Here is a 27,587-nt window from a genome sequence, read left to right on the forward strand (position 1 = left end):
CGGCGGAAGCGGGCAGGCCGCTCCCGCGGGGTGCGGGTGGCCGCAAGGGCCCCCGGGCAGCGGCGCTTCGGTACCGGGACGGGGAACGGCCCCGGGCCGCCGAGGACTGGCCTCGCCAGCTCGGGTGTAGGGGCGGCCGCGGGGCTCAGGGGGGTCCCGGCGCGGCCCTGCCGAGGCCCGGACCCGCCGCTTCCGCCTCGGCCGCGGCGCCGCCCGCCCCTTCCGCCTCGCGCGCGGTCACGTGGGCGGGCTCGGCGCTCGGCCCGCCTGGCCGGCTCGGGGCTCGGCTGGCTCAGTCTGGCGCGAGCGGCCGAGGGGCCCGGAGCGGCGCGGCGGGAGCGGCGGCGGCGGCTGGAGCGGCGGGGCGGGGGGGGCCCGGCCGGGCCGGGGGGGCGCGGCGGAGCCTGGCGGCGGCGGCGGAACGGCCTGGGGGCTCCCCCCGGCGTGCGCAGGCTGAGCGGGCCGGGCCGGCGGCCGCGGCGGGGCTATGATGCGCCCGCTGCGGGGCTCCGCACCCCCGTGTGTCCCCCAGGCAGGTCCGGCCCGCGGCTGAGAACCCCCCACCGGCGGTGAGTGCGGGCGGGCGAGCGGGCGGGCCCGGCGGCGGGGCGGAGGCCCGGCGGGCTCGGGAAGCCTCGGCGCCCGCGCGGCGGAGGCCCGGCCCGGCCCCCCCCGCCCCGAGCGGCCGGCGGTGGCGCGCCGCTGCGGGCTTCCGGGGCGCGGGCGGGGGCAGCGGGCGCGGGCTCCTTCCCGGCCGATCGTCCCCGGGTCGTGGCGCTGCCCGCGGTGCGTCGGGCGCTGCCCGCGGTGCCTCCGGTGCGGGTGCTGCCCGCAGAGTGTGCAGTGCCCCGGTGCCGGCGCTGCCCGCGGGGCGTGCGGTGCGTGCGGTTCCCCGGTGCGGGCGCTGCCCGAGGTCTGACGCGTCCGGGTTAGGTCTCCCATTGACTCTGTTCTCGCAGCGAAGTGGAAAGAGGCCTGGGGCCGCTGGGAAGGTGATCTTAGTTTGTCAGCACCTTCCTGCTTGTTGCCTTCCATCCGTCAGCGCTGCCTTCCCATCTCGTGCTGCAGGGATGTCTTTAGCCTTTAGAAAGCTGGCTAGGGAGCTGCCTGCTGCTTATGCTGTAGGCAGTGAGGTGAAATGCAGTAGTTCCACTGGAGAGCCTCGTGCTGTGGACGCCCTTAGGATCAGCAGTTCAAAAGGCCGCCTTCCTAGGCAGCAGGCACTATACGGTGCTTAGAAAAATACTTGTCGTTCTGTTTCTCGTGCAGATGGAGGATCTTGTTCCATCACAGCCCGCCGCTGCTGAGCGGTCCTAATGAGTTCTCTCCCTTTCCAGGTATGGCCTCACAGCTGCAGGTGTTCTCCCCTCCGTCAGTATCCTCGAGTGCCTTCTGCAGTGCCAAGAAACTGAAAGTGGAGCCCTCTGCCTGGGATGTTTCAGGACAGAGCAGTAGTGACAAGTATTATACCCACAGCAAAAACCTCCCAGCAGCTCAAGGGCAAGCAAGCTCCTCTCATCAGGTAGCCAACTTCAGCATCCCTGCTTACGATCAGAACCTCCTTCTCCCTGCTCCTTCAGTCGAGCACATTGTGGTTACAGCAGCTGACAGCACAGGCAGCAGTGCGACAGCATCCTTCCAGAACAGCCAAACCCTAACGCATAGGAACAACGTTTCTTTACTGGAACCATACCAAAAATGTGGATTAAAAAGGAAAAGTGAAGAGGTCGACAGCAACGGTAGTGTGCAGATAATTGAGGAACATCCACCTCTCATGCTGCAAAACAGACCTGCGGTGGGTGCTGCGGCCACAACCACCACGGTAACCACTAAAAGCAGCAGTTCCAGTGGTGAAGGCGATTATCAGCTGGTCCAGCATGAGATCCTGTGCTCGATGACAAACAGCTACGAGGTCTTGGAATTCCTGGGCCGAGGGACGTTTGGGCAAGTGGCGAAATGCTGGAAACGTAGCACAAAGGAGATTGTAGCCATCAAAATCCTGAAGAACCATCCTTCCTATGCTAGGCAGGGCCAGATAGAGGTGAGCATCCTCTCTCGCTTGAGCAGTGAGAACGCTGATGAATATAACTTCGTTCGCTCCTATGAGTGCTTTCAACACAAGAATCATACATGCCTTGTATTTGAGATGCTAGAACAGAACTTATATGATTTCTTAAAGCAAAATAAGTTCAGTCCGTTGCCCCTGAAATACATCCGGCCAATTCTGCAGCAAGTGGCTACTGCCTTGATGAAGTTAAAGAGCTTGGGTCTGATACACGCTGATTTGAAACCAGAAAACATCATGCTGGTGGATCCTGCGCGCCAGCCGTACCGAGTGAAGGTGATAGACTTTGGTTCAGCCAGCCACGTGTCTAAAGCCGTGTGCTCCACGTACTTGCAGTCGCGCTATTATAGGTAAGTACTGACACAATGCTCGCTTTCATGCGCTGCGCAAGCGAAGAAGCGCTGATCCTGGTGGGGTGCTAGGGGTTTGCTTCTACAAGGACTTAATGCTTCTGGCATTAGGCCTAACCCCGTTTGAAGGGGGAGGAGGAAATGACCAACCTATCCACTGTTCTGCATGTTTCCTGAGGTGTTCTTTTCTGAAATTTGTGTGTAAATAAATAGAACTTCTACTTCGCAAGTGTGACATAATACACAGTCCGGTACCTTCCTTTTACCCCAGATCAGTGCAGTAACTTGATTTTACCCTGTCGCTAGTTTGTGGCGATGTGAGAAGTAGCAAACTGGGGAAGCAGAACGCTATAAGTAGTGCCTTTTGGATTATTTGCCACGATCTGAAACTAGTCCATTAACCATGGTCATTTAGAAGGGAGAGAAGTCAAAGGGATGCCAATTTCTTTTTATCCTATTTCTTCTGGTTCTGTCTTTATCTGAACTTACTTCATGAGCACATGACTTCCTGTATCAAACCTTGGTAAGTCACGCCTTCATGAGGCCTGTAGCTCTTTTAAAATGGGGGTGAGCTAGATCTCTGCTTAGCAAAACGTAGAAATGGCTTTCTACCCTACTCTTCTCTAAGAATTAAAAATAAGCTATGGGCAAAAAACTCAGAAACTGCGTAGCTAAAGGAAGCTGTGCTTTTTCTTTTGATTACTCCTCCAGCTTGGTTCTGTTAGTAGTGTGCGTTTCAACATAAACAGCAGTAGACTTCAGTAAATGCATGCAGAAAGAACTTCTGGCGTCAAAGGGACATGAAGAAGTCTGCGTGGTGTGTCAGGGTTGCTTTCAGCGGAACGGGAGCTCGCTTGACACAAAACTTAACTAGTATCTAGTCCTTCCAGCTGGGACGAGACAGAGGACTCGAGACACTCCACCCCACCCTATGTCTCTGCCCTGTTTGATGTCTTTCCTATCCTCCTAGCTTCAGTTTAAAGCCCTGGCTTGTTGTAGGCGTGTTCTGTTCATTCCTTGTACTGCCTCTATCCTTGCCCCCTTTGTTTTGTGGGTTTGTTTGGTTTGGGGTTTTTTTTTAACTCCCTCTAACACCGAGTACCAGCTTTCTGTGCCATTTCTTTCGTGTGATAAAGACTTTTCTTAATCCATTCCTTACGATCTTCACTCAGCTTGTTGGCACCAATCTTTCCAATTCTAAACTATTGATTGCTATTTTTTGTAACGCAGTTGTCTTCAGTGCATCATAACTCTGTTAAAATGCTCGCTGTCTAAACTGCATTATTAATTTTGTTGTTGTTGCATGAGAAGAGGTGACCGCTGATCAGTAGCGTGCTCTGTCTGACTTGCAGCACGTGAGCGGAGCAGTGCGGGGAGACGTACGGTGCTTCCCAGTTTCTGGTATCGCAAAAAGCAGGTTTGGCTGAGGCAAAAGCAGCAAGGGATGATAAGTATCTTAAAGGGGCTGCCGGGAAGGAAGCTGTCTGCTTCATCTTTGTGTGCGGCACTGAACTCCAGGCCACTTCCACCTCCCTGCCGTGGGGTGACTGACACTGTCACAAGGGCAAATAACCTGAGATTAGATGGTGTTTAAGACTGTCTGCCTGACTGAAGTTAAGAATGCTGTGATGTGGAAATCTAGTATTTAGTGATGTGTAATTAGTTTAATAATGATGATTACTAAAATCCATAATCTAGGAACTTATGGAGGTGGTGTAGAAACCAGCTTTTTGTGGGAGAACTGGATTGCTTTAACCATATTCACATTAAATTAGTGTTCAGATGAGTTCTAAGCTGGAATTTTTTTCAATGCTGTGTTTAATAAAACAGACCCATTCTTCATTTGGTTCCCTGTCAGCTATTAAAAATAAACTTCTCTTTCTGTGTTCACTTTTTTGGTTTTTCATACCTGTTACTGGCACTTACGTAACCTCCGTCTCCTGTAGAGATGTCTAGAGCAGCCAAACCCGGGTACTGTAAGGTCAATTTTCTGATATATATGCCCTGATGGAAAAACTTTCCTTTATTAATTATGCCCAGTGCTGCTGGAGGTCATCTCGTCCAACAGCCCCGCTCGCTCCAGGGTCTGCCAGTACTTCTGGCAGTTGGAGGCTTGCACCGGTCTCGGTGCCGCTGCTGGCGCCATCCGTCCAGCTGGGAGGTAGCGCGGGGTTCGTCGGGGCACGGGCGCTAAGGCTGCGGCAGGTCCCCTCTCCCCACAGGCGTTGCTGCCGCCTCTGCAGCCTAACCCCGGTCGAGAAGGGCAGTTTCACTGCCGTGACATGGTTGGCTTGAAGTGTGAGTAGAAGTGCCCAGTGAGGGATTCTTTGGCTCTAGAGCCAGGCATGGACTAGGAGCAGGCTGACTCTGGCGGTCATGCTTCTGTGCGTGTTTCTGTCGCAGTCCTGAGATCTCTTAGCAGTAATTCCTGACCTGAAACCCAGAGTGTACGCTTGTTACATCAGGTGTAGAAGGGTATGGATGCTTCTGTTCTCCCTGAGGAGGATAAACAATAGAAGGAAGTAGACAGCTTGCAGAAATGAAAAATCCCTGGGAAGGCTGATCTCCCCGATGTTCAGAGTGTGAGGTTTACTCATGTCCTACGTTATATGTAAGTACAGCCATCGTGTGAGTCTTACTCAGGCCCCTACCTCCTGGTGTCTCCTGTGGGTCAGCACAGAGGTGCCTAGCAAACTGAAGATACTGAGCTGAGGGGCTGCGACGGTGGCGCTGAGCGCTGGGGAGCTCGCAGAGTGCAGTGTTACCCGTTTCTTACCTCTGCTTTGGGCTACAACACCTACTTCTGTCCCCAGACAAGTTGGCCTGGGAAGCAGCGGTGCATGCTGCCAAATCTAACTCTCTGCTTGCTAATCCAGCTCTGAGTGGGGATCATGTTATTTGCTGCAGTTGTACAAGCTTCATTCTTCACAAGGGGAAGGGCTGAAGACCCATGTGTAAACATGGTGTGTTTTGAAATGCTGAAAGTAAGTCTTGGCTTTTTCCGCTACTGCTGTGAATCCTCTCTCTCCTGAGAGTGCCTGAGCGTATTTGCCAACTTTGGACGTCAGAGTTTGGCAAGTGTGTATGCAAAGAAAGAATGTTTTTGGTTTCTATTTCAAAGAGCTTCAGATTGTAAAATCACTTTAATCTCTGACAGACCAGCTATGAAAGTGACCTCTGCCTGTTGTCCTGTTTCAACTCGCATCTCATAAGGCCGCTAATTATGGTGGTGTGAAAGGAGATGAGAGAGATTCTGATTTACCAGCTCTGTCCTGCAACCAAAATGAAATCAGGTGGCTTGTGAGAATTTCATTTATTTAGTTTCAGGGAATAAAATGCATAGAGTTCAACTTGCTGTCATTTTGGTGTTGAGGTATTGGGATACCTAAGTCTATTCCAGAGTGTAGTTAAAGACTAGCAAACTATCACATCCAGCCTTTGTTGCTGCTAATCTCTTTTCCATTGGAATTGGTGGGATTTTTTTTAAATGCGCTTGTGAAGGATTAGCATGCTCTGCTTATTCCACAAGTCACTTATATTTTAGCTTGTTTGCCAGTCCAAACCAAGGAAACTCAGGCGTGTAGCATTCCTTATGACAGGTTTGGGTCCTATCTGAACTGGGAATTCCTGCATAAATACAATAATCAAGAGGATCAGTGCAGTTTGTTGAGGATGACTAGTAGACTAATGGCATGTGGGGTTCTGAAAATCCTGCGTGAATGACTACATCATACTCGCTGTGCTTGTGAAGACCAAAGTACTGTAGAAATGGATTCCTCTTGTTTGCACCTGTTAGCCTATAGAAAGTTGGATCTAGTCTAGCGTAGTTCTTTAAAATATAAATGTTTAGCAGGACATTCAGCATTCGAATGTCAGGTACTTGTCATACTTGCATAATCAGTTTATATTTTCACATATGCAAAACTGTTCCAAAGTCAACTGCTGCCAGGGATAGACAAACAAGAAGGTAGAAACAAGCTAATGTCAAGCTGAGCAAGTGTCAGAATGCCTTAGCTTAAATAATCTGTTATTCTGATGACTAAAGCTACATCGTGGCACTGTTTTTCGGGGGCTCAGATATAATAGGACAACCGCCTTGCTTTAAAGCTGATAGAGAATAGGTATGACCTCACTGCAGCAAACAGCTGGTTCCGCTATCTGTCTTTTTCGATAGATCTTGTGCTTTCTCAGGGGCACTGTGCCTGGGCAACTGGGCTGAGTGCATTTGTTTTGGAGACTGGCTGGTGGTAATTGTGTAGCCACCTAAAACAAAAGCTGTATCTGCGTCACCACGACACAAAGGGTGATTAATTGGAGAGTCACTTCTTGCCATGTACAAACAGTTGGGAGGTACATTCAGGCTGAACAGTTGAGGAGGGTCAGCGTCAGATCTATTGACACCTGTACGTTATGCAAGACTTGTTTTTTATAATTCTGTAGGAAGATCAGAACTGGTTTCAGAGCCTTTTTTAACAGCAGAAGTATCCACACTGTAAGACAAAAAATGTCACACAAACCCTGGGGTGTGCTACCGGAGTCACGATCAGAAAATAGATAGCCTGGAGTATAGGACTTTTCTGTCTTCCTTTGCGCTTGTGTTAGTTATGCATGACGAAGATCGAGGTTTTCGTGTTCCCTGTACTTTCCAGAGTAAATTCCCACACCAACTGGCATGGTTTTTGCAGCACTTGGGGTTTATGCTGTATGCAAATGTATGACCAGAATTCAGCCTGACAGAAAAGCATTGGTTTGTTTCAGAGCTGTGTGTAGGTGAGGAGTTGTACTAAAACATCCTTTTGTGTTATGAGTCAGTTCCAGACAGAAATCTCCCTGAAATTCCAACCTGTTGCAGAAGCAAACCCTACTTGGAGTTTGAGTTTTTTCATCACCTTCATGTGAAGGCTGGGCCAGACAGGTAAATTTTGCATTAGGTGTGGTTCCGTGCACAGAAACCTGTAGCACAACCTTGCAAAGCAGCCACAATCTCCAGCTGTGTTCTCTCCGTCCATTTTAAACTCGAAACTCTCCAAACGAAGTCTGTACGAACACCTGCTGATAGAAACTGAGCGGCTCTCTGAAGTGCTCCTTTTTCTGGCTCTGCAGATGCTGTTCTTTTCCACATGAAAACAGGCACCCTTCTGCAGCTGATTACCTGGGATCTTGAGACCTTCCGAGAAAAGCCTGAGCACTGTCTGCCATAACTTTTCTTCCCAGTTCTGTTAGGGCAGGTTGAGCGCCGTCTCAGGGATGCTTCACACCAGACATACTGTCAAGTGTAATTAAAGAGGTTACTGAAGGAGTGACTTTGTATCGCAGTTGCATAAAGGCCACCGAGGAGTTGGAGGGCACCACGGCAATAAAATGAATCCAGCCGTGCCGCTAGGTGATAAAAAGGTTGGGATCTGTTAGGCCACTTGAGGAAACATCTTCTGCTTTAAAGTGAATCACTTGGTTTCATGCAGATTTACTTGTGCTTGGAGGAGAGAAGGAGCAGCATTATGTACTTCTTTCCTACAGATCGCTCTGGATGCTTTCAGAGTCAAAGATTTTACCTGTTTTTTTTTTCCTCCCCCCGCAACAGAGCTCCTGAAATCATCCTGGGTTTGCCGTTCTGTGAAGCTATTGACATGTGGTCACTGGGCTGTGTGATAGCTGAGCTGTTTCTAGGCTGGCCGCTGTATCCAGGAGCATCTGAGTATGATCAGGTGAGAGCGCGTGGCGGATGTGGGGCTGTTCGAACGGAGTCACCGTGATCTGTGTCCCTCTAACAGCGTATCCTACGTCAGATTTCATCTACTGCAAATCACTGTTGTCTGTCGTCATTTTCTCTCTGTGGTGTTCGCATTGCCCCTCTGTCTCTGCTGTTGTACAGGAGAGCAAGGAGTTCTGTGTGTTTTAACTTGGGGTGAACGTAGTCATGCAATATATAGAGTCAATTTACAGTTGACCCCCTGGCTTCCAAACCCAAAAGCTGTTGAAATACCTTCCTGACAAAACAGAAGTGAGGTGTGTGCCCTGACTTGAAACGCCCTCTGTAATTTCACCACGAGGGCAGTTTTTCCACGCAGACACAGAACAAGCCTATCATTCCTGTCCTGTTAATACCTACAGCAGCCCTCATTTTTAATGCAAAGTGTGGGCCGCAAGCTGTCTCTGAAATACAAGGGCAGGAGTCTGAAAAGGCATCTTGAACTAATTATTCTTCCCATGGATGCTTAGCATTATTACCTGGGCTAGTCAGTTGCCTATAAAAGGACAAAGAGTCTAAATGAGAGGTTTTTTGAGGGTAATTTACCACTGTGGTTTTTATGGTGGTGTCTTGTTACAATGCTTGGTATAGTTTTCCTTATGTGATAAAATACATGAAAACTTACTAAGTTTGAAAACTTACTTGTATTATACCTTTCCAGCACTGTAAATTTCCAAAGGAAACACAGTGGTACCTTAATGAGCAGAATGAGTTAGAAAATAACTGAGGTACAGCGTGGTGGTTTCCTTGCACGCTGAGTTTTGTGCAATTCTGAGAACCTTATTTAGTCATGTAGGTGGGTGGGGACGAGGTGCTTTTTCCATTGCTTAATAGACAGGATTTTGCAGTCCTTTGTGAGGCAGGATGAGGTGTGACTTCATGTGGTTGATTTTGATATCTGAATTGCGCCTGAAAAATAGGGATGACTTCCCTTCATATTTTCTGAGGTTCTGGAGCAGCAAGCGAAACCTCAGGCGGAACCTGTGAGAGGACCTCTCCAGGAAAGAGTTCGTGGATCGGGATGGGATTTACTATTATTTCTTAAACGCCCTTTGGCTGTAAAGCAAGAGTTGTGCCTCATGGAAATAACAGAACTCTTAGCTGAACTATTGTGCAGATACAAAAAATACTCACCTGCAGACACTCAGATCCACACTGGCATAAATGAACAGGGAGTGAATAGATTCGCGTGGATCACAAGCTATAGCAGAGTTAAGTGCCCTGCAGTGATCAGCTGTTTTGGCACGGTGGAGTAGCTGGAGTTCTGCACATAAGAAGTGAGACTTGCTAAAGGACCTATAACTGACGATTCGAGCGAAGCCTAGTTACCCTAACATTGTGTTTCCAGTCCCCACTTTATGAATCGGACTTACCAGGGTTTTTTTCTTAAACTTTTAAATAGTCTCCTTTGAGGGGAGAGTCATGACAAAGGCGATGTCACGTGTCTCACCGTGCATCCTGACAGCAAATAGCATTGGCAATTGGGCAACATTTGGAATATTTTAAAAAAGCTAATTATTGTGTTTTTTCATAACCTGCTATTTTCTTTCCTTTTGAGCATAACTTTTTATTTGTTAGCTCTTTACCCGTGTCTTACTGATACCGTCACAGCTATTCAGGTGCCTTTTCCAAAATTCTGAGCCATTCAGTTTGTTACATGTAAAGAGAAGTATGTCAGATGTTTCTGAGGATGTAAGAATCTGATTGTACTAGCGGTTTGGTCTTGCTTTCTTGGCCAGTGAGAGCTTTGCCATGACATTATTCTCAAATTGCGTGCCCAGAGTGTACGTAGCCAGTCACAGTAATGTTGCTCGGATACTTACGCCTTTAATTAGGTATACATACATGGTAACTTCTGTGGTATTTTTCTCAAAATGTGTAATTCTTGCATTGCTGGTATTAAAAGACTATTGGTGTTACTTCATCGATGTCTCAAAAATCTTACAGTCTGCTCACATATACTTGGACAAAAAATTTTCCATAAAATAAGATAGATGTATTTAAAATCTAAGATTTCTGCAGATAATATTATTTTAAAAGTTAAGTGTCCTTATCAATACATGAGATAGTCCCTTTAATTTTGCAGTTTCAGTTATCTGGGCATTCTTTATTTACAGGTGGTTTCCTATTTGCTGTGAACAAATCTGGCTGATTATTACTCCAGTAGCTATGAGTTCTTTATATTGGGAGTCCTCATTCTTTTAATTTTCTTCCCTAGATTCGTTACATTTCGCAAACTCAAGGCCTTCCAGCGGAGTATCTTCTCAGTGCGGGAACGAAAACAAGCAGGTTTTTTAACAGAGATCCGAATTTGGGATACCCACTGTGGAGGCTAAAGGTTTGTCTGTCTTTTTAAGTCCCAATTCTGTTTTGTTCATTGAGGACTTGATATAAATTCACACCTAGTTTTAGTGTGCCGTGAAAGCATTCTGCGTGAAGGCTGGACCTGAAATGCCATTCAGATGTAGCCGATTTGCGTATTTCATTTCAGAAGCCGTACAGACCTCCTGGTACCCATCTAACAATAGCAGCTGTGCATGATAGTACCAGCAAAGAGTGGGCGTTAATATAAATAACCATTATCTCTATTACTTTATCTGCTCAGTCTCGAAGTGTGTCATCTTGTTGTCGTCTCCTGACAATACACAGAGTAAAATAGGGAGTATTTCATGATATGTTTGCTAGTTTAACAGAAATCTATTGTGTATTGGCAGCGGACAGGAAAGAATCAGAGGTACGTTTCATTTGCCATTAAAGCTGAGCAGCAAAAGGAAGGGGATTTTGCCTTTCTTTTTGTTTGTAAAACAGGGATTTAAAATATTTATGGCCTCTTCTGAAGATTTCTGATTTAGGATGAGATCTTCTGGCATTAGCACTACCTAACGAAGCCTTGAAATGAAGTCATCCCATTGTTAATTCAGCTTTGCAATGAATGATCTTCCCAGTGGAGGAAATGAGAACGCATGGCTGTTTTGATTTGGCCTCCTGGCATCTGATTTGTCATAAAGCAGGCAGAAGATCACCTGGCTCAGCTCTTTTCTCACTGCTCTTTCTTTATCCATGTGCAATACCTCAGTTTATACTAACAAATGCTTCATTTTCTAGACCCCAGAAGAACATGAGTTGGAGACAGGAATAAAATCAAAAGAAGCTCGGAAATATATATTCAACTGTTTGGATGATATGGCGCAGGTGTGTGGAGATCTTGTAACACACAGATAACTATCACGTTAATTACATACTTTATTGGTCTCTCTGAAGATGAGGCTCCTGTGTGGGAGCAGTCCTCTTCCATGTGCTGTTGAGAGCACTGATGTAGGTTTGCCACGGTGCCAATTTGCATCAGAAATCACTGTCCTAAAGAACACAAACCTGTTAGAAATGCCTTGGTTTTAGTTAAGCCTTGATCCAGTAGATGCAACAAGTGTGCTTAGCCCGTTATCGCCACAAGTCGTCAAGCAGTAGGGAAGCTAAGCGCCTCCAGATGTATTTATTGGATTAGGCCTCTTATTGGACTTTGGAAATGTTGACAGGGACTACAGATCGTTCTATTTTTACATTCTATTTTCAGAGGTATAATGAAGGAATACCTGAACGACTTTAATATCACGAGGTCTCAATTTTCTGTTGCTTTTGTAGCTGTTGTTATCACTGTACATCTGTACGGAGGACGTAGAATCTTGCCGTTCTGATTTGCTAGCTCCATATAGTCCCACATAAAAAATGAGGGCGTATTGCCAGACAGGGGAGGATGAAGCCTGGTTAATATCTACTGAACAGCCCAACTTCATGTTGAGATGAAAATTCCATGTGTAAGTTTGACTTCCTTCTATAGAATGAGCCAGGGAAAGGTGGTGTGTTAGTGCTGTAGTACCTAAAATTAAGCTGGCTAAGAGACAGAAATGCCTAATAAGTATTTCTGTGTGATGTGAAATTACTGAATCGTTAGGTAGCATTTGATGTTTCTGTGAACTATTCTCGTCTTATTTTCAAGGTGAATATGTCTACAGACTTAGAAGGGACTGACATGTTGGCAGAGAAGGCTGACCGAAGGGAATATATTGATTTGTTGAAGAAAATGTTGACAATTGATGCAGATAAGAGAATTACTCCACTGAAGACTTTGAACCATCCATTTGTTACAATGGCACATCTACTGGATTTCCCACACAGTAATCAGTAGGCTTCCTTAGATTTCTTGTTTTGTTTCAGGAGGGCTTACTGGAAACCCAGAATAACACTCTCCTGCTTTCTGTCGATGCTGTTTTCTGCAGTTTCTGGCTGATCTGAAAACAGCGATGGCATGTATAAGGAATGGAATGTTCATAAGCTTCCTTTTCATGTTTTTAAAACAAACAAAAGAACGAACCTAAACCTAAAGGCATGCGCATAAAGTTGGGAATCTGTCATGTCTCCATGTACTGTTTTAACATATTTGATATTTTCCTTCTGTTCTGTTTCAGTGTGAAATCTTGCTTTCAGAATATGGAGATCTGCAAGCGAAGAGTTAATATGTACGATACAGTGAATCAGATTAAGAGCCCATTCACGACTCACGTTGCTCCTAATACAAGCACAAATCTGACAATGAGCTTTAACAACCAGCTCAATACAGTGCACAATCAGGTATAGCATCTTTTAGCTGTTTTATACTAATCAAAGAAATTGGGTAGTCTAATTTTGTGCTTTCAGGCCAAATCCTGTTCAGCAAAATACTATATTTAAATTGCTGTCCAGAATGTGTAGTCTTGTCCTGAAATTTAATTTTCCAAAGCCCGGGCCAAGGCAGTCTCTTTATTTCACCTAATCATATTTGCCCATCAGTTCAGCAGCATAAGTAAAGTTGGTGCAATTCATGTTTCTTCCCCTATACTGTCTTAATGCCTTTTACCCGAAACCTCTTCCTGGTGCTTCCTTCATAAACGCATCTCTCTTATGGGAAAGGCTGAGACACCCGCGTTTGTTCAGCCTGGAGAAAAGACTAATGGGGGGGTCTTACCAATACTTATAAATACCTGAAGGGTGGGTGTCAGGATGATGGGGCCGGGCTCTTTTCAGCGGTGCCCAACGCCAGGCCAAGGGGCCACGGGCACGAGCTGGAACACGGGAAGTTCCCCCTGAACATGAGGACAAACCCCTTCCCTGTGCGGGTGCCAGAGCAGGGGCACAGGCTGCCCAGAGAGGCTGTGGGGTCCCTTCCCTGGAGACATTCACCCCCCGCCTGGACGCGGCCCTGTGCCCCTGCTCTGGGGGTGCCTGCTCACGCAGGGGTGGGACGGGGTGAGCTCCAGAGGGCCCTGCCAGCCCCCGCCAGTCTGGGATTCTGTGATACTGATGGTTCCTGTTGTTTGTTTTATAACAAATATGAGTGATAAATCTGATTATTTTTCCCCCCCTCCCCCAGGCCAGTGTATTGGCTTCCAATTCTACTGCTGCTGCTACTCTTTCCCTGGCAAACTCTGACGTCTCACTGCTAAACTACCAGTCTGCTCTGTATCCATCATCTGCAGCACCGGTTGCAGGAGTGGCACAACAGAGTGTTTCCTTGCAACCTGGAACCACCCAGATCTGCACACAGACTGACCCATTCCAGCAAACGTTCATTGTTTGCCCCCCTGCTTTTCAAAGTAAGCGGAAAAACCCTTTGTATGGTACTGTGGTTTCAGTTAGCTAGAAATGAGAAGTTGTAATTCGCAGTAAATTGAGAAAGTGCAGCAGACCACTCTGCATCTCCCACAGTGTTCTTGCATCAGATGTAAGTGCAGAATCAGGTCAGACACGTGTAGACAATTTGGTTCTCTTCCAGGTCATGCGTGAGCAGGTGACGCTATCTTGCCTGCCTAGGTTGCAGTCTTCATCTGCTTGCTCAACCAGTTTTTCCCCCCAAACTGAACACAACAGCATTCCACAGAAAGCAGTGGACAGAGGAGCCAGACCTATCTGAAAATAAGAAAGTGCCATGCTAGGTTTTGTATGTCAGGAGCGCGTGTCTGGTTTTTGAGCCTCGGTTCACAAGCTGTGAAGTTTGCTAGCAACAAATTGTCACAGATTGCAGATAAGTGAGGTTAGCACAAGCATAGCTCTGTTAATCCTGAAAGTTCTCTATTTATGCTTGTATCTGGATTGTGTTAGTATGGAGGGTTATATGTGAAAAGGGAACCGAGAGTCTAAGGTTAGAACTCTGAACTTAGTCCCAGGCAACATAGAATTAGATTCTGTGTTATCTCTGTTTCTGAAAACAAGACTGGACTTCAACAGAGGCAGGCTTTTGAGGGCTGCTTGTCGTGGCGCTCTGGCGTACCAGGACTGCAGAAGTATTTAGTTCAGCTGGTGCTCTATTAGTGTGCTTTGGTCAAAGCGAACAGCATTGCTTTCTATTCATCTGACCCACGTCTTCTGCCCTTACTGGGTAGGAATTTGATTTTGGAAAGAAACTAAAAAAAAAAAAAAGCAGCTTAGATGTGATGTATTCTTGTCCCCTACAGCTGGACTTCAGGCAACTACAAAGCATTCTGGGTTCCCCGTAAGGATGGAGAATGCTGTCCCCATTGTACCACAAGCACCTGCAGCACAGCCACTGCAGATCCAGTCTGGAGTTCTCACCCAGGTAAAAACAAACCAACCCCACAAAACCAAAAAAACCCCATAGAGTTCACTGCAATTCCTGCCGCCACCCAGGAGAACCCGACTGCCCCTCTCGGGCTGGGGTGAGTGCAGGGGCTTCTCAGAACACTCTGAAAGGTTAAATGCAGATCACACTTAAGACAGCGTTTTCTTGTTTTGTTTTGTTTTTCTGGAATATTTGAAGTCTAAACTGGTTTATGTCACGTGCCTTCCTGGTTTTAGGAGTTTGATTTAATAATGGGAATAAATACGTAGCTTTCAGCTGCTAAAACCAGGCGGTATTTTTGCACAGGTGTGCACTGCCTAGCAGGTGGTGGTGCGTGGTTTTGCCTGCGCTCCATAAATGTGGCAGCAAATTTTAGAAGAAATAATTTCTGTGAGAAGCGAGATCCCAACAGAAGTGGCAGTGCAGATTACGTTAAAATTTCATCTTTAAATCAACAAAATCATTTCTCAATCCTTCTCAAGTAGTTACATTGTTAGTGTGAATTGACGCATAGCGATGACATACCTATTTCTCTTGTTTGCATTTTAAAAATAGGCAATAGCAAAATTCACAAATAATTCTAAAAAATGACATTTTTTATATTAGTGATGTGTCATAAATTAAACCAATGTTTATTTCCAAAAAGTAATGCTTTAATATATAGCGAGTGCCCAGTGATTCACAGGTTTTATTCACTGAAAACTTGTAATTGCCTTTATAATTAAGTGCACTTTTATTTATTTGCAGACTTTTAGTTTCTGCTGACGTTAACACATGCTTTATTAGTTTTACTCTCTAGGCAGTATATTGTACTTACTGACCTACTTCTAGAAGAGTAATTTTTAGATTGTTCAGTCCAAATAATTTTGGTGGCATTCTGTGATCTCTGGTTTGTTTAGCATAATTATACAGGTAACAGTATCCAAAAAGCAGAATACACCTGAAGGAGGCCCACCTGAATCCAAACCCTGCTTTTCCTGAGAGTGCAAACTGTGCACTAAGAGTCTAGTTTTAACTGGACGTCTCATGGACTAATACGTCTCTTGGTAGTTTCTTCGCAGATAACTTTGCTTTTTTGTGATACAAAAGACCTACCGTGCCTTCTGTTAAACCCCTTAGTTTATCTTCTCCCGAGAGTACTGCATGTGAATGTGGGGGAACGACAGTGAACGCGGTGTCCGGCTAGGGGTGCAGTCTGCGTTATGGCTCAGTGCCGCGTACGTAGTGTGGCTGGCTCTCTGGGACCCAGTAAAGTATCAAGAGCTGAACGCTTTCTCATTTTTGCTTTTCAACTGTGTCATCAGAGAGATCCTGTTCCTTGTGTTCCCCTCGTGGAACTGCTTAGAGGAACATGCCCGGAGGGTCTGGGTGTTGGTTTCCCTGCATCCCTTACAATTCTGGAGCCTGCTCAAGCACCATAGAATGCCAGTGAGGTGAAGCCTTTTCTGGCCCTATTGCTGAACCCGCTTGTCCTGCCTCAGTACGTGTGTTTCACTCACTGCCTGATCTACATTTCAGGGAAGCTGTACACCACTAATGGTAGCAACTCTTCATCCTCAAGTAGCCACCATCACGCCGCAGTATGCGGTCCCCTTTACTCTGAACTGCGCAGCCGGCCGGCCAGCGCTAGTAGAACAGACGGCTGCAGTACTGGTAATTGCCTCCCTTGATTGTGTTCACTAACTGAGTTTTTGTTTTAACTTAGACTTGCAGAGGGCATGGAAGCATGTGCCATCTTGTGGCTGTGTTCTTGCTACATCTTAATGTCTTGTTGTTTTCCTCCCCAACATTGCTGAAGCACTGTCTGACTCTGACGTTTAGTGTGGCTCTGTAAAGAATCCAGATCCATTGACTATTTACTAGCCTATTTTTACTAGCCTAGTATTACAACGCTCTTCTAAGCTATACTATAGAAGAGTCATAATTGTTCTCATTCTTCGCTTGCTTTTTGCTATCTTTGCCTTTTGATCGTTGAATACAAAGGAATCAGTCTTTAGCTTGACTCTGCTACAGGTACCTGGATGGCCAGAATTTGAACTACTTGGCAAGTTAGCTACATATTTTGTTTTCAACATGTGTAAAGCTGCTTTGCATGTAGAAATGTTTCAGGTCATTAAGCACAGGATAAAATCTCTAATGATAGCGAATTCTCTAATGTATTGCTTTAGCAGTCGATTTCTCTTAACCTCTGCTGAACATTGACAATAATTTTCTGGCCTTTTGTTATTTATAGCCAATCACAGGTAGCTTGCTTCATCCAGATAAAGATACCGTTCTTCACACATACTTTCAGTTCATATGTATTTCTTGGTTGAAATTAAAGGTGAGCTCTAGTATCCAAAATGGCAATAGCTAGCTTTTAGGCTATTTGGAACAATTTTTAAAAAGGATGGGGGAAGGGAATAAACACACCTTTAAGAAGCATTGTTTTCAAAATTGTCCTCTTCTGTGTTCATTCGGCACCTGCATCAGAACAACTTTGCCAGTGCCACAAAGAAGTCATTGTAAAACTCCAGAATCAGATCAGTGAAGCTTATGAAAACATTGCAGTGCACTTAAGTGCTGGTATCCTCACATGTCTTTCAAAGCACATTCCATTATGTGAACCATGTTGTTTCTTGTGGCTTTAAAGTGGTAGTTTGAGTGTCATTTTCTTCCAAGAGGGAGACCTCTGCTGAAGTGGAATTTGCTCGAGTCATACCTGTACTGAAATTAAAACCCACTCATTTGAGTTCTTCTGAACCAAGTTAACTCTCCCTGTTTCTGCAGATGGGAGGGCAGGAGAGTGGGGTTCTCCTGGGTCACAGCTCTGAGCAAAACAGACCCAGGGATGTGTATCCTTTCCTCCTCTTGAATTTTTGATTGCTGAAAGGCTGCAGTCTAGGCTCTGAAAACGGCAAGGGGTGACTGTAGCAGAGCTTGGGACACAAGTGAACTGTTAGTGATATTTTCAAAAGTGTAATTGGGCTTTTGATTCAACAGGCAAATTCTATTCTCCTGTGCATGTGCAGTGGACTTGACGTTCAACTCCCCTGTACAGCAGTGGAGATCAGAGCCAGCTGCCTCCATACTATGAGCCTGGGTTCTGAGTTTCTCTGGAGGACTTACTATTTCTGTTTGGATTCTGGGAGCCTTTGGCGTGAATTTGCTCACCTTTAGTGCTTCCGACACTTCTCCCTTGCTGCTTCCCCTGAGTTTGCATTAGCCATTTGCTAAGCTTCGCATATTTTTGTCCTTCCTCTGTCAAAACAGTTCGTCGCTTGGAAGGCCCGATTTCTGGCTCTCATTGGGAATTTATATCTTGCTGTATTAAACTCTCTGCTTTGTCTTGTGCAGGTGTTGGCTTTTGGAAAGACGCATGGTGTGACTTTTAACATATTTCTCTTTTTTTTTTTTTTAATATTGTTGTTATTCCGCTTATGTTGGCAGAGGTTTTAGCAGTTTTCTGCTTTGAAGGCTTCTTTTTTGGAACCAGTATTTGTAATAAGTGGATCTGTTACTTGCAGAAATATTTTATTTAAAACAGCAGGTGTTTACAGTTTTGCAGTTTAAGCTGCAGGAAAGAGAGCCATATATTTTCAAAATCATAGAAATATTGTACTGCCAAATTTTGTTTGGGTTTTTCTTCCCCAGGAGAAAACTCTGCATTCTTGTAAAATCGAACAGGAACATTAATAATATTAATTAATTGAAAATATCATCATGTATGTCCCTTGTAACTAAATGTTTCTCTCAGTGTGGCTTTTCTTAAATACGTTTGTTGAGGTGGGGTGAATTTCCACAATAATAACACTGTCTCAGCTCTCTCAATGTGAGCCCTGTAAGGCAGAAAAACAGTAAGGACCAAATTGGCCTCAGATTTTGGAATCCTTCGGCAGAGCAGTATGCGTAAAATTACATGCAGAAACAGTCGTGAGCGCTCATGCTGCATCTGGCAGTACAGTATCTGGCTGCATTCTGCAGCGCGATATTAACACTCTTTTCCCCAGGTGACATCTGTGAGACAAAAGGTTAGCAAAGAGTCAGGGGAAGCTTGTTTCTCTGGTGTTCTCGTTCTCTCACTGTACTGAGACCTTTAGAGAAAGTGCAATGATGTGCTATTATCTCTGCAAGCTAACAATCTACACGAGTGCATTTATTGCTTGGAACAAATATCTCTCTCTCCCTCCGCCGGTAGGAGCTGAAATCTAGTGAACCTGTGTATGTGTTTGCTGTTTTGCAGCAGGCCTGGCCTGGGGGAACCCAGCAGATACTGCTTCCTTCCACCTGGCAGCAGCTCCCAGGGGTTGCTTTGCACAACTCTGTTCAGCCAGCGGCTGTGATTCCGGAGACCATCGGCGGCACCCAGCAATTAGCTGACTGGAGGTAGGGATTGCACGGGGTCCAACTCCGTGCCAAATGGGAGTACGTGCCATCGCAGCACTGCCTGCGGTGCACAGAATTTCTCCCTTCCCTTGAAAATCACGCAGGGGCTCAGTGCAGCTTTTGGTGCCTGCAGCGTAGTCATGGGATTTGGGTCTTTTTCTTTTTTTTTTTCCCCCCTGCCCCAGGAATGCTCATTCCCATGGAAATCAGTATAGCACTCTCATGCAACAGCCATCGCTACTGACCAACCACGTGACGTTAGCTACAGCACAGCCTCTGAACGTTGGAGTTGCTCATGTTGTTAGGCAGCAGCAAAGCAGCAATGTTCCAGCAAAGAAGAACAAGCAGCCAGCACCAAGCGCAGCCAAGTAAGGCTTCCTTTCCCAGCCCTAGAAAGACTGTGGGTGTGTTTGTGTGCCTTTATGACGTGAAAAACTGGTCTTCTGATCACAGAGGCATTGTCTGTGTAACTTTTCAATGTGCTACAGTTGCTTTTAAAGATGCCTTGGAAGAAGTCTCTGTACAGTAGTCACTGATATAAGTCGTATGAGAGAGCAAGGAGTGTGGTTGACCGAGCACTTTACTGGTCAAAGGGGAGTTTTACACATTCAGGGTGTTTTCGTGTCACAGCAATGCAAGTGACAGAACTGACATCTGTCTAACAAGGGGTAGCAGGTTTCTGGCAGTGTTTAGATTAATCAATCCTGTTCAGAGCGTCACTGAGTGCATTGTTCCCCTTTGGGGTGTGTTCTGTGGCGCTCTCCCGTCTGAGTGTCTGTGCTGAGAATCTGCTTGTGTCTTTCAAGATGCCGCTTCTTGTATGCGTGCTCCAGCCTGCTGGAGCCTGGTTGTTCTTAATGCTGGTGCTGGTTTGTCCCAGCCTGCTGACATGTAGCTGAGTACTGCTTTGGTTTTCCTTCAGGCCCAGCTCAACTCTAGAAACTGTGCCCTCCCAAGTTTACTCGCTCATTGGGAGCAGCCCTCTGCGCTCCACCTCCTCCTCTTCCAACGTGCTCGTCCCAGTGCAGGAGCAGCACCAGCCCATTGTGATCCCAGACACTCCAAGCCCACCCGTCAGTGTCATCACCATTCGCAGCGACACTGATGAGGAAGAGGACAGCAAATACAAACCTGCCAGGTAGGAAGTTCATTTGGGTATGATTTCATGCCTAATTTGTCAGTTCTGTATCTGAATCTGAACCTGAGGCACCAGATTCGGTACTGGTTTGTCCTGAGCTCAGCCCAAGCATCGAGCCCTGGCTACGCTAGGCTAAGAAGCACTGCAGAAGAAAAAAATTCTGCATCATGTCCACTGTGCTGTTTGTGTCTCTGGTTAATCAGAATTTAATCTGACAGGGAGGGAGGGTGTGTGATCCCAGAGGGAGGTCTGCTGTATCTTGTGGTAAAAGCTAGAATGTTTCCCATTTGGTTTTGTGTTTTGTTTTTTTTTCCCTTTTTCCCCCCTGCAGTTTGGGAATGAAGCAGAGATCCAATGTCATCAGCTACGTTACTGTTAATGACTCCCCCGATTCCGACTCCTCCCTGAACAGCCCCTATGCCACAGACCCCCTTTCCTCTCTCAGGAGTACCGGCGGTGCCCTGGAGCTGCCGAGCAGAGGAGCGGCTGACAGCTCCAGCTCTCGGACTATCATTGTGCCACCACTGAAAGCACAGCTCAATGACTGCGTTGTAGCTACCCAAGCTTCAGGTGGGTGTGCTCTCACAGGGTACTGTGCTCGTTAGTTTTGCCAAGGCTCATGTGCTGTCTCATCCTTGACAGCTTTGTCCTCGCAGTTTCGCACTACCTGCATTGGGCCTTCAGCAGCTTTCGGTTTCACAGCTGCTGTTCTGAGAGTGCAAGCCTTTTTCAGTTTCATCGATAGATTTACCATTCATATATGTATGGCTGCATTCAGAAAGATCTGTAAAAATTCCCAATGATTTCTTGTACAATCAGATTTTAAACCATAATTGAAGAAAACGCTCTGTTACAGAAATAGTCCCTGTGCGTTCTTTGGTTAGGCAGACTGGTTGTCAGGGTGTGTGGTGTGTGGAAGGGAAGAACGGACTAAGGTTTTGAAATCTTTCAGGCATCCTGAGCAGCAGCAGTAAGACCAAGCCAGTGGCCTCTGTGAGCGGGCAGTCGTCAGGGTGCTGTATAACACCTACTGGGTACCGCTCACATCGCGTGGTGACGACTGGCGTGCAGCCCCTCAATCTCAGCCAGGTAAGCACAGTGTGACTTTTGGTGAGCTTTGAACATGATGCTTTAGAATTGCTTTAGAAACACTGCTCTGTATGGTGGGGTGAATGACTCGCTTGCAGAGAGGATCAATGGCTGCTACCTCATTAATTCTTTGAAGCTGATTCTGTCCTGTGGCCATGACTTGTAGGGTAAACCCTGTAGGGAGTAAGGTGAAGTTTCTCAAGGCAAAGAATTTGTTACTGTACCAGAGGGCAGGAGAAGGAAGCACGGCTATGTCCATGTCTTTGCCTTGTGTCTTTGTGCTCCTAGTCACACCTGTCTTGCAGCGAGTCATTCCTGCCAGTCGGATGGGAGAGCAGCACCAGGGTCCAGCTGTTGAATTGGAGTAGCATTGAAGGCACTCAACAGTATGAGAAGAGGAGATTGTTTTGTTCTTTACCTCCCTTCTTTAGGTCTCACAAAGGCACGACCAGGAGAATAAGGCTGGACCTTGTCTCTCAAACTAAGAATTAGCACCTGACTTCCCTCGAAACTTTTAGAGATTGGTTTCACTCCAATTTGTGTCACTACTGATGTTTGAGTCAAGCTGCAGTAGCCTTTCAGAAGAGAAGTGTTACACCTCCAGCTCATTTCTGGCGTGGGGACAAGACAGGCTTTGTTGTGTGAAAATGGAGCAGCGCTGCTGCTGCTGCTCTCACTGAGGTGCAGAAGAATAGAAGTGTGAGGAGTTCAAGGGCTGGGTCAGTCTTAGACCCGCATGCACTTGCACAGCTCTGTATTGTGGTACCCCAGGTGCAGCAGTTGGATCCCATTGTGGAGAAGCGTAACCTCTGTCTCAGTGGAACTGCAGTAACCCTTCTCAAATTTGTGTGAGGGTTTCACAGAGGTGGGAAGGGAGGATCTGCAGAAGTGTCAGTCCCGCAGCTAGAGCAGAGGTGTTGATCGGGAGGCTCTGGCTGACCTCCTTGTCCGCTGCACTTTTCCCTCAGGACAGCCACTAACCTTATTTACTTCTTCTCCCTGCAGAACCAGCAAACAACAGTGCTGGCCTCACAGGAGAGAAGTGGAAATGCTGTCCCACGCAGGCAGCAAGCTTATGTGGCACCCCTCACGTCAACTATTTCTCAGGCTCCCTACACGTTTCAGCACAGCAGCCCAGTGCATCCCCACCTGGCAGCAGCAACGGCAAATGCACACCTGTCCAGCCAGCCACATATGTACACTTATGCTCCAACCACTGCTGCGACACTGGGCTCCACCACCTCCATCGCCCACCTCTTCTCCCCTCAGGGCTCTTCGCGGCACACCACGTACGCTGCCCACCCGAGCACACTCGTCCACCAGGTCCCTGTGAGTGTGGGTCCGAGTCTGCTGACTTCTGCAAATGTTCCGCCTGCCCAGTACCAACACCAGTTTGCTCCCCAGTCCTATATTGGTGCTTCCAGAGGGTCTGCTATTTACACTGGATATCCGCTGAGCCCTACAAAGATCAACCAGTACTCGTACTTGTAGTTCCTCGTAAAGCACTGTCCTGCAGTAGGCCTGAGAGGTTGGAGAAGGATTTCAGGTGAACCTTTACCTGGTATGACTGCCTGGTGTTTGTTTCTCCCTGATCTGGTTGTATGTTGTTCAAAAATGGCTCTAGTGAGTTCAGTCACTAACTGAGCAGCATGCTTTGTTACCAGTACGAGGGTCACTAATTAAGTTTTTAAAATTTTACTTACTTTTTATAGATGCTTTTAAAAAGTTCATGGTCACATTTATTTAAAAATGTTCTGTTGTGCTAAAAAGGGGACAGAAAATCAGTGTCTTGGAAGACAGATCCTCACGACTTTTTTAACTTGTATAACTTAAAAAGACTAGCAGATTATATTTTAGCAGCTTGCACAAATCCATGTTGCCACTAAAAATGTAATGCACATCTATCTCATTATGTTGCTGGGCAGTTTTAAAATCAAGTTTAATATTTTAACTTTCGTTCTCCAATTCACTTTGTCTCTAACAAATTGCTGGTTCTGCAGAAGCCATTACATCTCCGTACATGTTACTGTCAATGTTTTTTGTTTACTTCTCTGCTTTTTTAAGGACTGGTAGAGGCAGCTGCCTCGTACTAGCAACATTATGTATTCAGGCGTCCCTGTAAACCCTGAAACCTGTTTTGTTTTCTTGAAAATTCTGTGTTGCCCTAACACAGCTGAATTTTTATTGCATTCATTGCAGAATTCTAAGTTTTTCAACCTGTATTCAAGATCTCACTGTGTAACAGAACTTAGCAGCTTTGTCAGGACGCTGTAGTCTTCAGCTGAGAATGAACAGTGCAGCATTGCTCTAAAATTTGGTTTCTGCAACTTACTAGACGCTGGCCCTATAACGGAGCTGGATTCCTTCACAGAAGCACAGGGCTTTTCTTTGTTCTGTTTTTCTTAATATTTTTCCTCACGTGATTCATTTAGGAGGGAGATGAATTTGAAATACAATGAAACATCACTGTATTGATGTGTACAGCTTTTTATACTCCTGTGAGCGTATCCTCCTGGATATGTCAACAGCTACTTTAAAGCGCTCTTAATAAGACTTGTATACAGTACATGCATGTAGGAATCGGGGAAAAAAGAGAAAGAAAAAGAGGAAAAAAAAAATCCAGATTTTAAAGTTTATTACTGAATTTAAAACTATTTTAGAAGTTTTGTATTGGTGGTGTTTTAATATTTTACATAAAATGAAATATGTACATATTGATTAGAAAAATATAACAAGCAAAACTTCCTGCTAACCCCAAATGTTCTGTCTTTGTAATCAAAATGTGTAGTGATTATACTTGAACTCTGTACTTAGTGTTTGTCTAATTCCTAAACGTTCCTGGGGATGGAGTTGATGTATCCTTTGTATTTAAACCAAAATGAATTGATTCATGTCGGAATGTATGTGATATAATGCAATGGTTAGAGCTCATCACTGTAGCACTGAGAGAGGAGTAGAGCTTCACGAGAGAAAAGGATACCTTCTGATTTGTTTTGCACAGGTATGTGTGATGAAGAGTTGTTTGGTGTGTCCCCTTATTGTAGTGCCTTAAATGATGATGTAGTGTGACTAGAGTTTACAGTGAGCTTGCCTTATGAGGGACCAGCAAGCCCCCGTCGAATTGAAGCAATTCACTAAGCTTATCACAGCAAGAACAGCAGTATGTTGCATAGGTGCGTTGTTCTCAGTTTTAACGCTATCATAAAAAGCTACATTTTTGTTCAGAGTGAAGCGATGTTTCCTTAAAGCTTTTCCTTGAAATGGCACATGTACTGTTAGATGTCTGTCAGTGCATTTCGAATAAGGTAGTGCTGGGAATGCATTGGAATGTTTAGTCTAATATTGCAGAAGTGATTAAATATGTGCAATCACTTTTTATTAGGTTAGTATGGCGTTACCTTCCCCCACGTTAATAGCAGACATTTCTTGTAAAATTTTGCTAGCTTGGTGATAGAATATTTATACCAAAGAGAGCCTGCTGTAAAGCACATAATACCATTAAAAAGTTTTGTAATGCTACTGCTAATGTGGAGTTGTCGGGAAGGTTTGTCAGCTGTAGCCCTAGTTAGTGTTCAGAGGAATTACTCGTTTTGGATAATCAGTGCAGTTTTTAAACTACACTTTGTTTTCTTGGGTCCCTTGTAATAGGAATTATTTCTCATCTTCAGTATGTACGATAGGCATCTTGTCCAAATGGATGATAAACTGGCTTGAGCGGCCGTATTACTGCAGCAATAAGAGGTTTTGGTACCCTTGAATCCCAGTTTATGTTCCGCCCCAGTGGAAGAGAGGCCAGTTCTCCGACCGGTGTGTGACAAGAAGTGCAAAAGTCACTTCTGAAATTCCACACAATTGATAGAAGGAAGTCTGGGCTGACCTGGAGCTGGTGAACTGTTAAGGTTTGGCATCTCTTCGATAGAGGGATCAAGGACTTTGGAACCGGACGGTAGCATTAGCAGCGTCGTCGTTCAGTGTACTTTTAGTCAGAGCACTTCCGTGAGTGTGCGGATACCCAGCCGATCTTGCTATCCCACATCATTGGTGTAAACGATGCTATTTGTTGCTGTAGGCACTTTGTTACTTTTTTCCCATCTGGCATTGCTTGTGTTCAGTACTTGCCTTGAGATATCCCTTGGGTAGAGTCGGGCCTTTCCGTCGAAAGGCAAAGCAAGCTCCAGTTCCCGTTTCAGGAAAACGTTATTCCCTGTTTCACAGAGAGTAGAGTGTTTTCCATGAAGTCCTAAGAGGCGAAAAAGACCTCTAGCAAAATCTGCTGCTAATTCTGAGAAGAGCTTGCCCACTTACCCCCAAAAAAGTTCAGATTAAAATGATCTTTAGAGTCCTTGTTACATAATTAAGCCCAATTGAATGTATTCCCAAAGCCTGGTGTCATCCTTTCCACTGTCCACGTTCCCAACCAAAAGTATTGGAACGAGGAGGGCAGGATGGAAATGGCGCGGGTGAAATGAAACATACTCCTTTTAAAACAAGTTGTCGATTACCCTGAAATTCCTCTGTGATAGACGGCATGAACCAAGCAAACAAAACCCCCGCCCCAGCAGGGCCAGATTTTCATTCTGGTGCTGGCTTCACGAGCGTGGCGGGTCCCGGTCTGGCCCCAGTATGTGTTGCCCAACTGAAGTACCTTGTAGTCTGCTCTAAGGAGACACATCCCTTCTTCCCATGCGTATCCAGCCTTCAAATTAGGTTTCAAAACGGACTCTCCTCATTGTCAGAGCTGCTACACATCCTCTGTAAAGAAATGTGCTATCTCTGAATAGAAATTGGAGCCCTCTTTAATTTCTTTAAAACTAGTTTGGGATTCACCTTTCGAATATTTGGTAACCGTGGTCCCATCTAGGCTCGTCCGTGATTCTTGAGCTGTTAAATCAGTTGCTCCTATTACCTGACCTGTATTCGCAGCTGCGATAGCCACTGCAGAGGCAGCTCCTGAGGCTTTCCTGCTTAGCACCTGGTGGATGGGATGCAGTAATTTACCTCTGACTCGGCAATTTCTTTTAGTACATGAAACTAAGTTGCTTCTAAATGACAGGATTGGCACAGCCCTGCTTTCTTTTTTATTTAAATTTCTGAATGGTGCCGCATGTCCACATGGTTGTTTGTTGCTAAACTTTATATAATGTGTGATTTCAGATTCAGCTTGAACTATATCTATCTCACTACATGTAGCAGTACATTATATGTAATGTTAGTATTTCTGCTTGAATCCTTGATATTGCAATGGAATTCCTACTTTATTAAATGTATTTGATATGCTAGTTACCGTGTAAAATTTAACTTTCTTTTATGGTTGTGCTCTTCCTTTTTACAAGCCGCTAGATACAGGTAGTTTCTGACAATTACTGATCTATGTTTGTATTGCTGATGTACTTAGGGGGTATGTAAAAATCATTTTAACAAAAGAAATAGATATTTAAAAATTTAATACTAACTATATGGGAAAAGGGTCCATTGTGAAAACATAGTTTATCTTTGGATTCAATGTTTGTCTTTGGTTTTACAAAGTAGCTTGTATTTTAAGTATTTTCTACATAATATGGTAAAAATGTAGAACAATTGCAATGCATCAATAAAAAGGGTTAATTTTCTGTACTCTATTCATTTGGTCACTTGATCTATTAAAGGGGGTGGAAAAGGGGTTTGGCTTACCCGGGATGAAATATGAGCACTAACCGTTAACCGTGCGCCGCTGACAGCGTGGTGCAACTGCGCAGTCGGGGTCGTGGGCGAGGCGCGATCCTCAGCAAGCTCGTTTCCGAGCGAAGGCAGCGCCTGTCGCACCACGCGGTAGCGGAGCCAGCCGCGGCTCCAGCGGCCGAGGCAGGACCAGCCCCGGCGAGCGGTGCCGGCTGGGCCACGGCTCGGGGGTCCCTCGGGCTCTGCGGCCGCCAGCGGTGCTCGTGGGGGGTGAGGCGGGATCGGGACTCTCCCAAGTGAGAAAAAGCGTGCCCATCACCTTGGTTTATGTTCATAAATGTGTCTGACTTTGCCCATCTCGCTTAGGTGCTCTGAGGGCTGCTGAAGGTGGCCGCCCGTTCCGGTCTGGACCCCGCTTGGGTTGGATGCTGCTGGGTGGTGTCGGAAACATTCTTTCCCTTCTGATCTTGCTAAGATGCTTGGATGCCCGGGAGGACTTCAGTGGGAGGTGAGGGCAGAGTCCTGTGCCGGCGCGGCTGAGCCTGGGCCGTGATGGAGCAGGG

General features: G+C 45.9%; 1 protein-coding gene across 3 annotated transcripts; it reads left to right on the forward strand.

The window, feature by feature from the left end:
• Positions 1-342: 342 nt before the first annotated feature.
• On the forward strand, positions 343-26,984 carry HIPK1 (homeodomain interacting protein kinase 1). 3 transcript variants are annotated; one of them, XM_064472428.1, is made up of 16 exons: positions 343-569; positions 1,338-2,415; positions 7,997-8,120; positions 10,383-10,502; positions 11,270-11,356; positions 12,159-12,343; positions 12,628-12,790; positions 13,569-13,791; positions 14,650-14,771; positions 16,293-16,427; positions 19,000-19,139; positions 19,325-19,507; positions 20,062-20,277; positions 20,609-20,847; positions 21,230-21,366; positions 22,372-26,984. In XM_064472428.1, exons 2-16 carry the CDS (start codon positions 1,340-1,342, stop codon positions 22,855-22,857), a joined length of 3,636 nt encoding a protein of 1,211 aa, XP_064328498.1. In that variant the 5' UTR covers positions 343-569; positions 1,338-1,339; the 3' UTR covers positions 22,858-26,984. The 3 variants fall into 3 exon arrangements, with proteins under 3 accessions (XP_064328498.1, XP_064328499.1, XP_064328496.1); XM_064472426.1 differs by having other exon boundaries at positions 344-569; positions 18,997-19,139; XM_064472429.1 differs by lacking the exon at positions 16,293-16,427 and having other exon boundaries at positions 18,997-19,139.
• Positions 26,985-27,587: the final 603 nt, after the last annotated feature.

The sequence above is a fragment of the Phalacrocorax carbo genome, chromosome 23 (assembly GCF_963921805.1).
Source record: "Phalacrocorax carbo chromosome 23, bPhaCar2.1, whole genome shotgun sequence".
Taxonomy (NCBI): domain Eukaryota; kingdom Metazoa; phylum Chordata; class Aves; order Suliformes; family Phalacrocoracidae; genus Phalacrocorax; species Phalacrocorax carbo.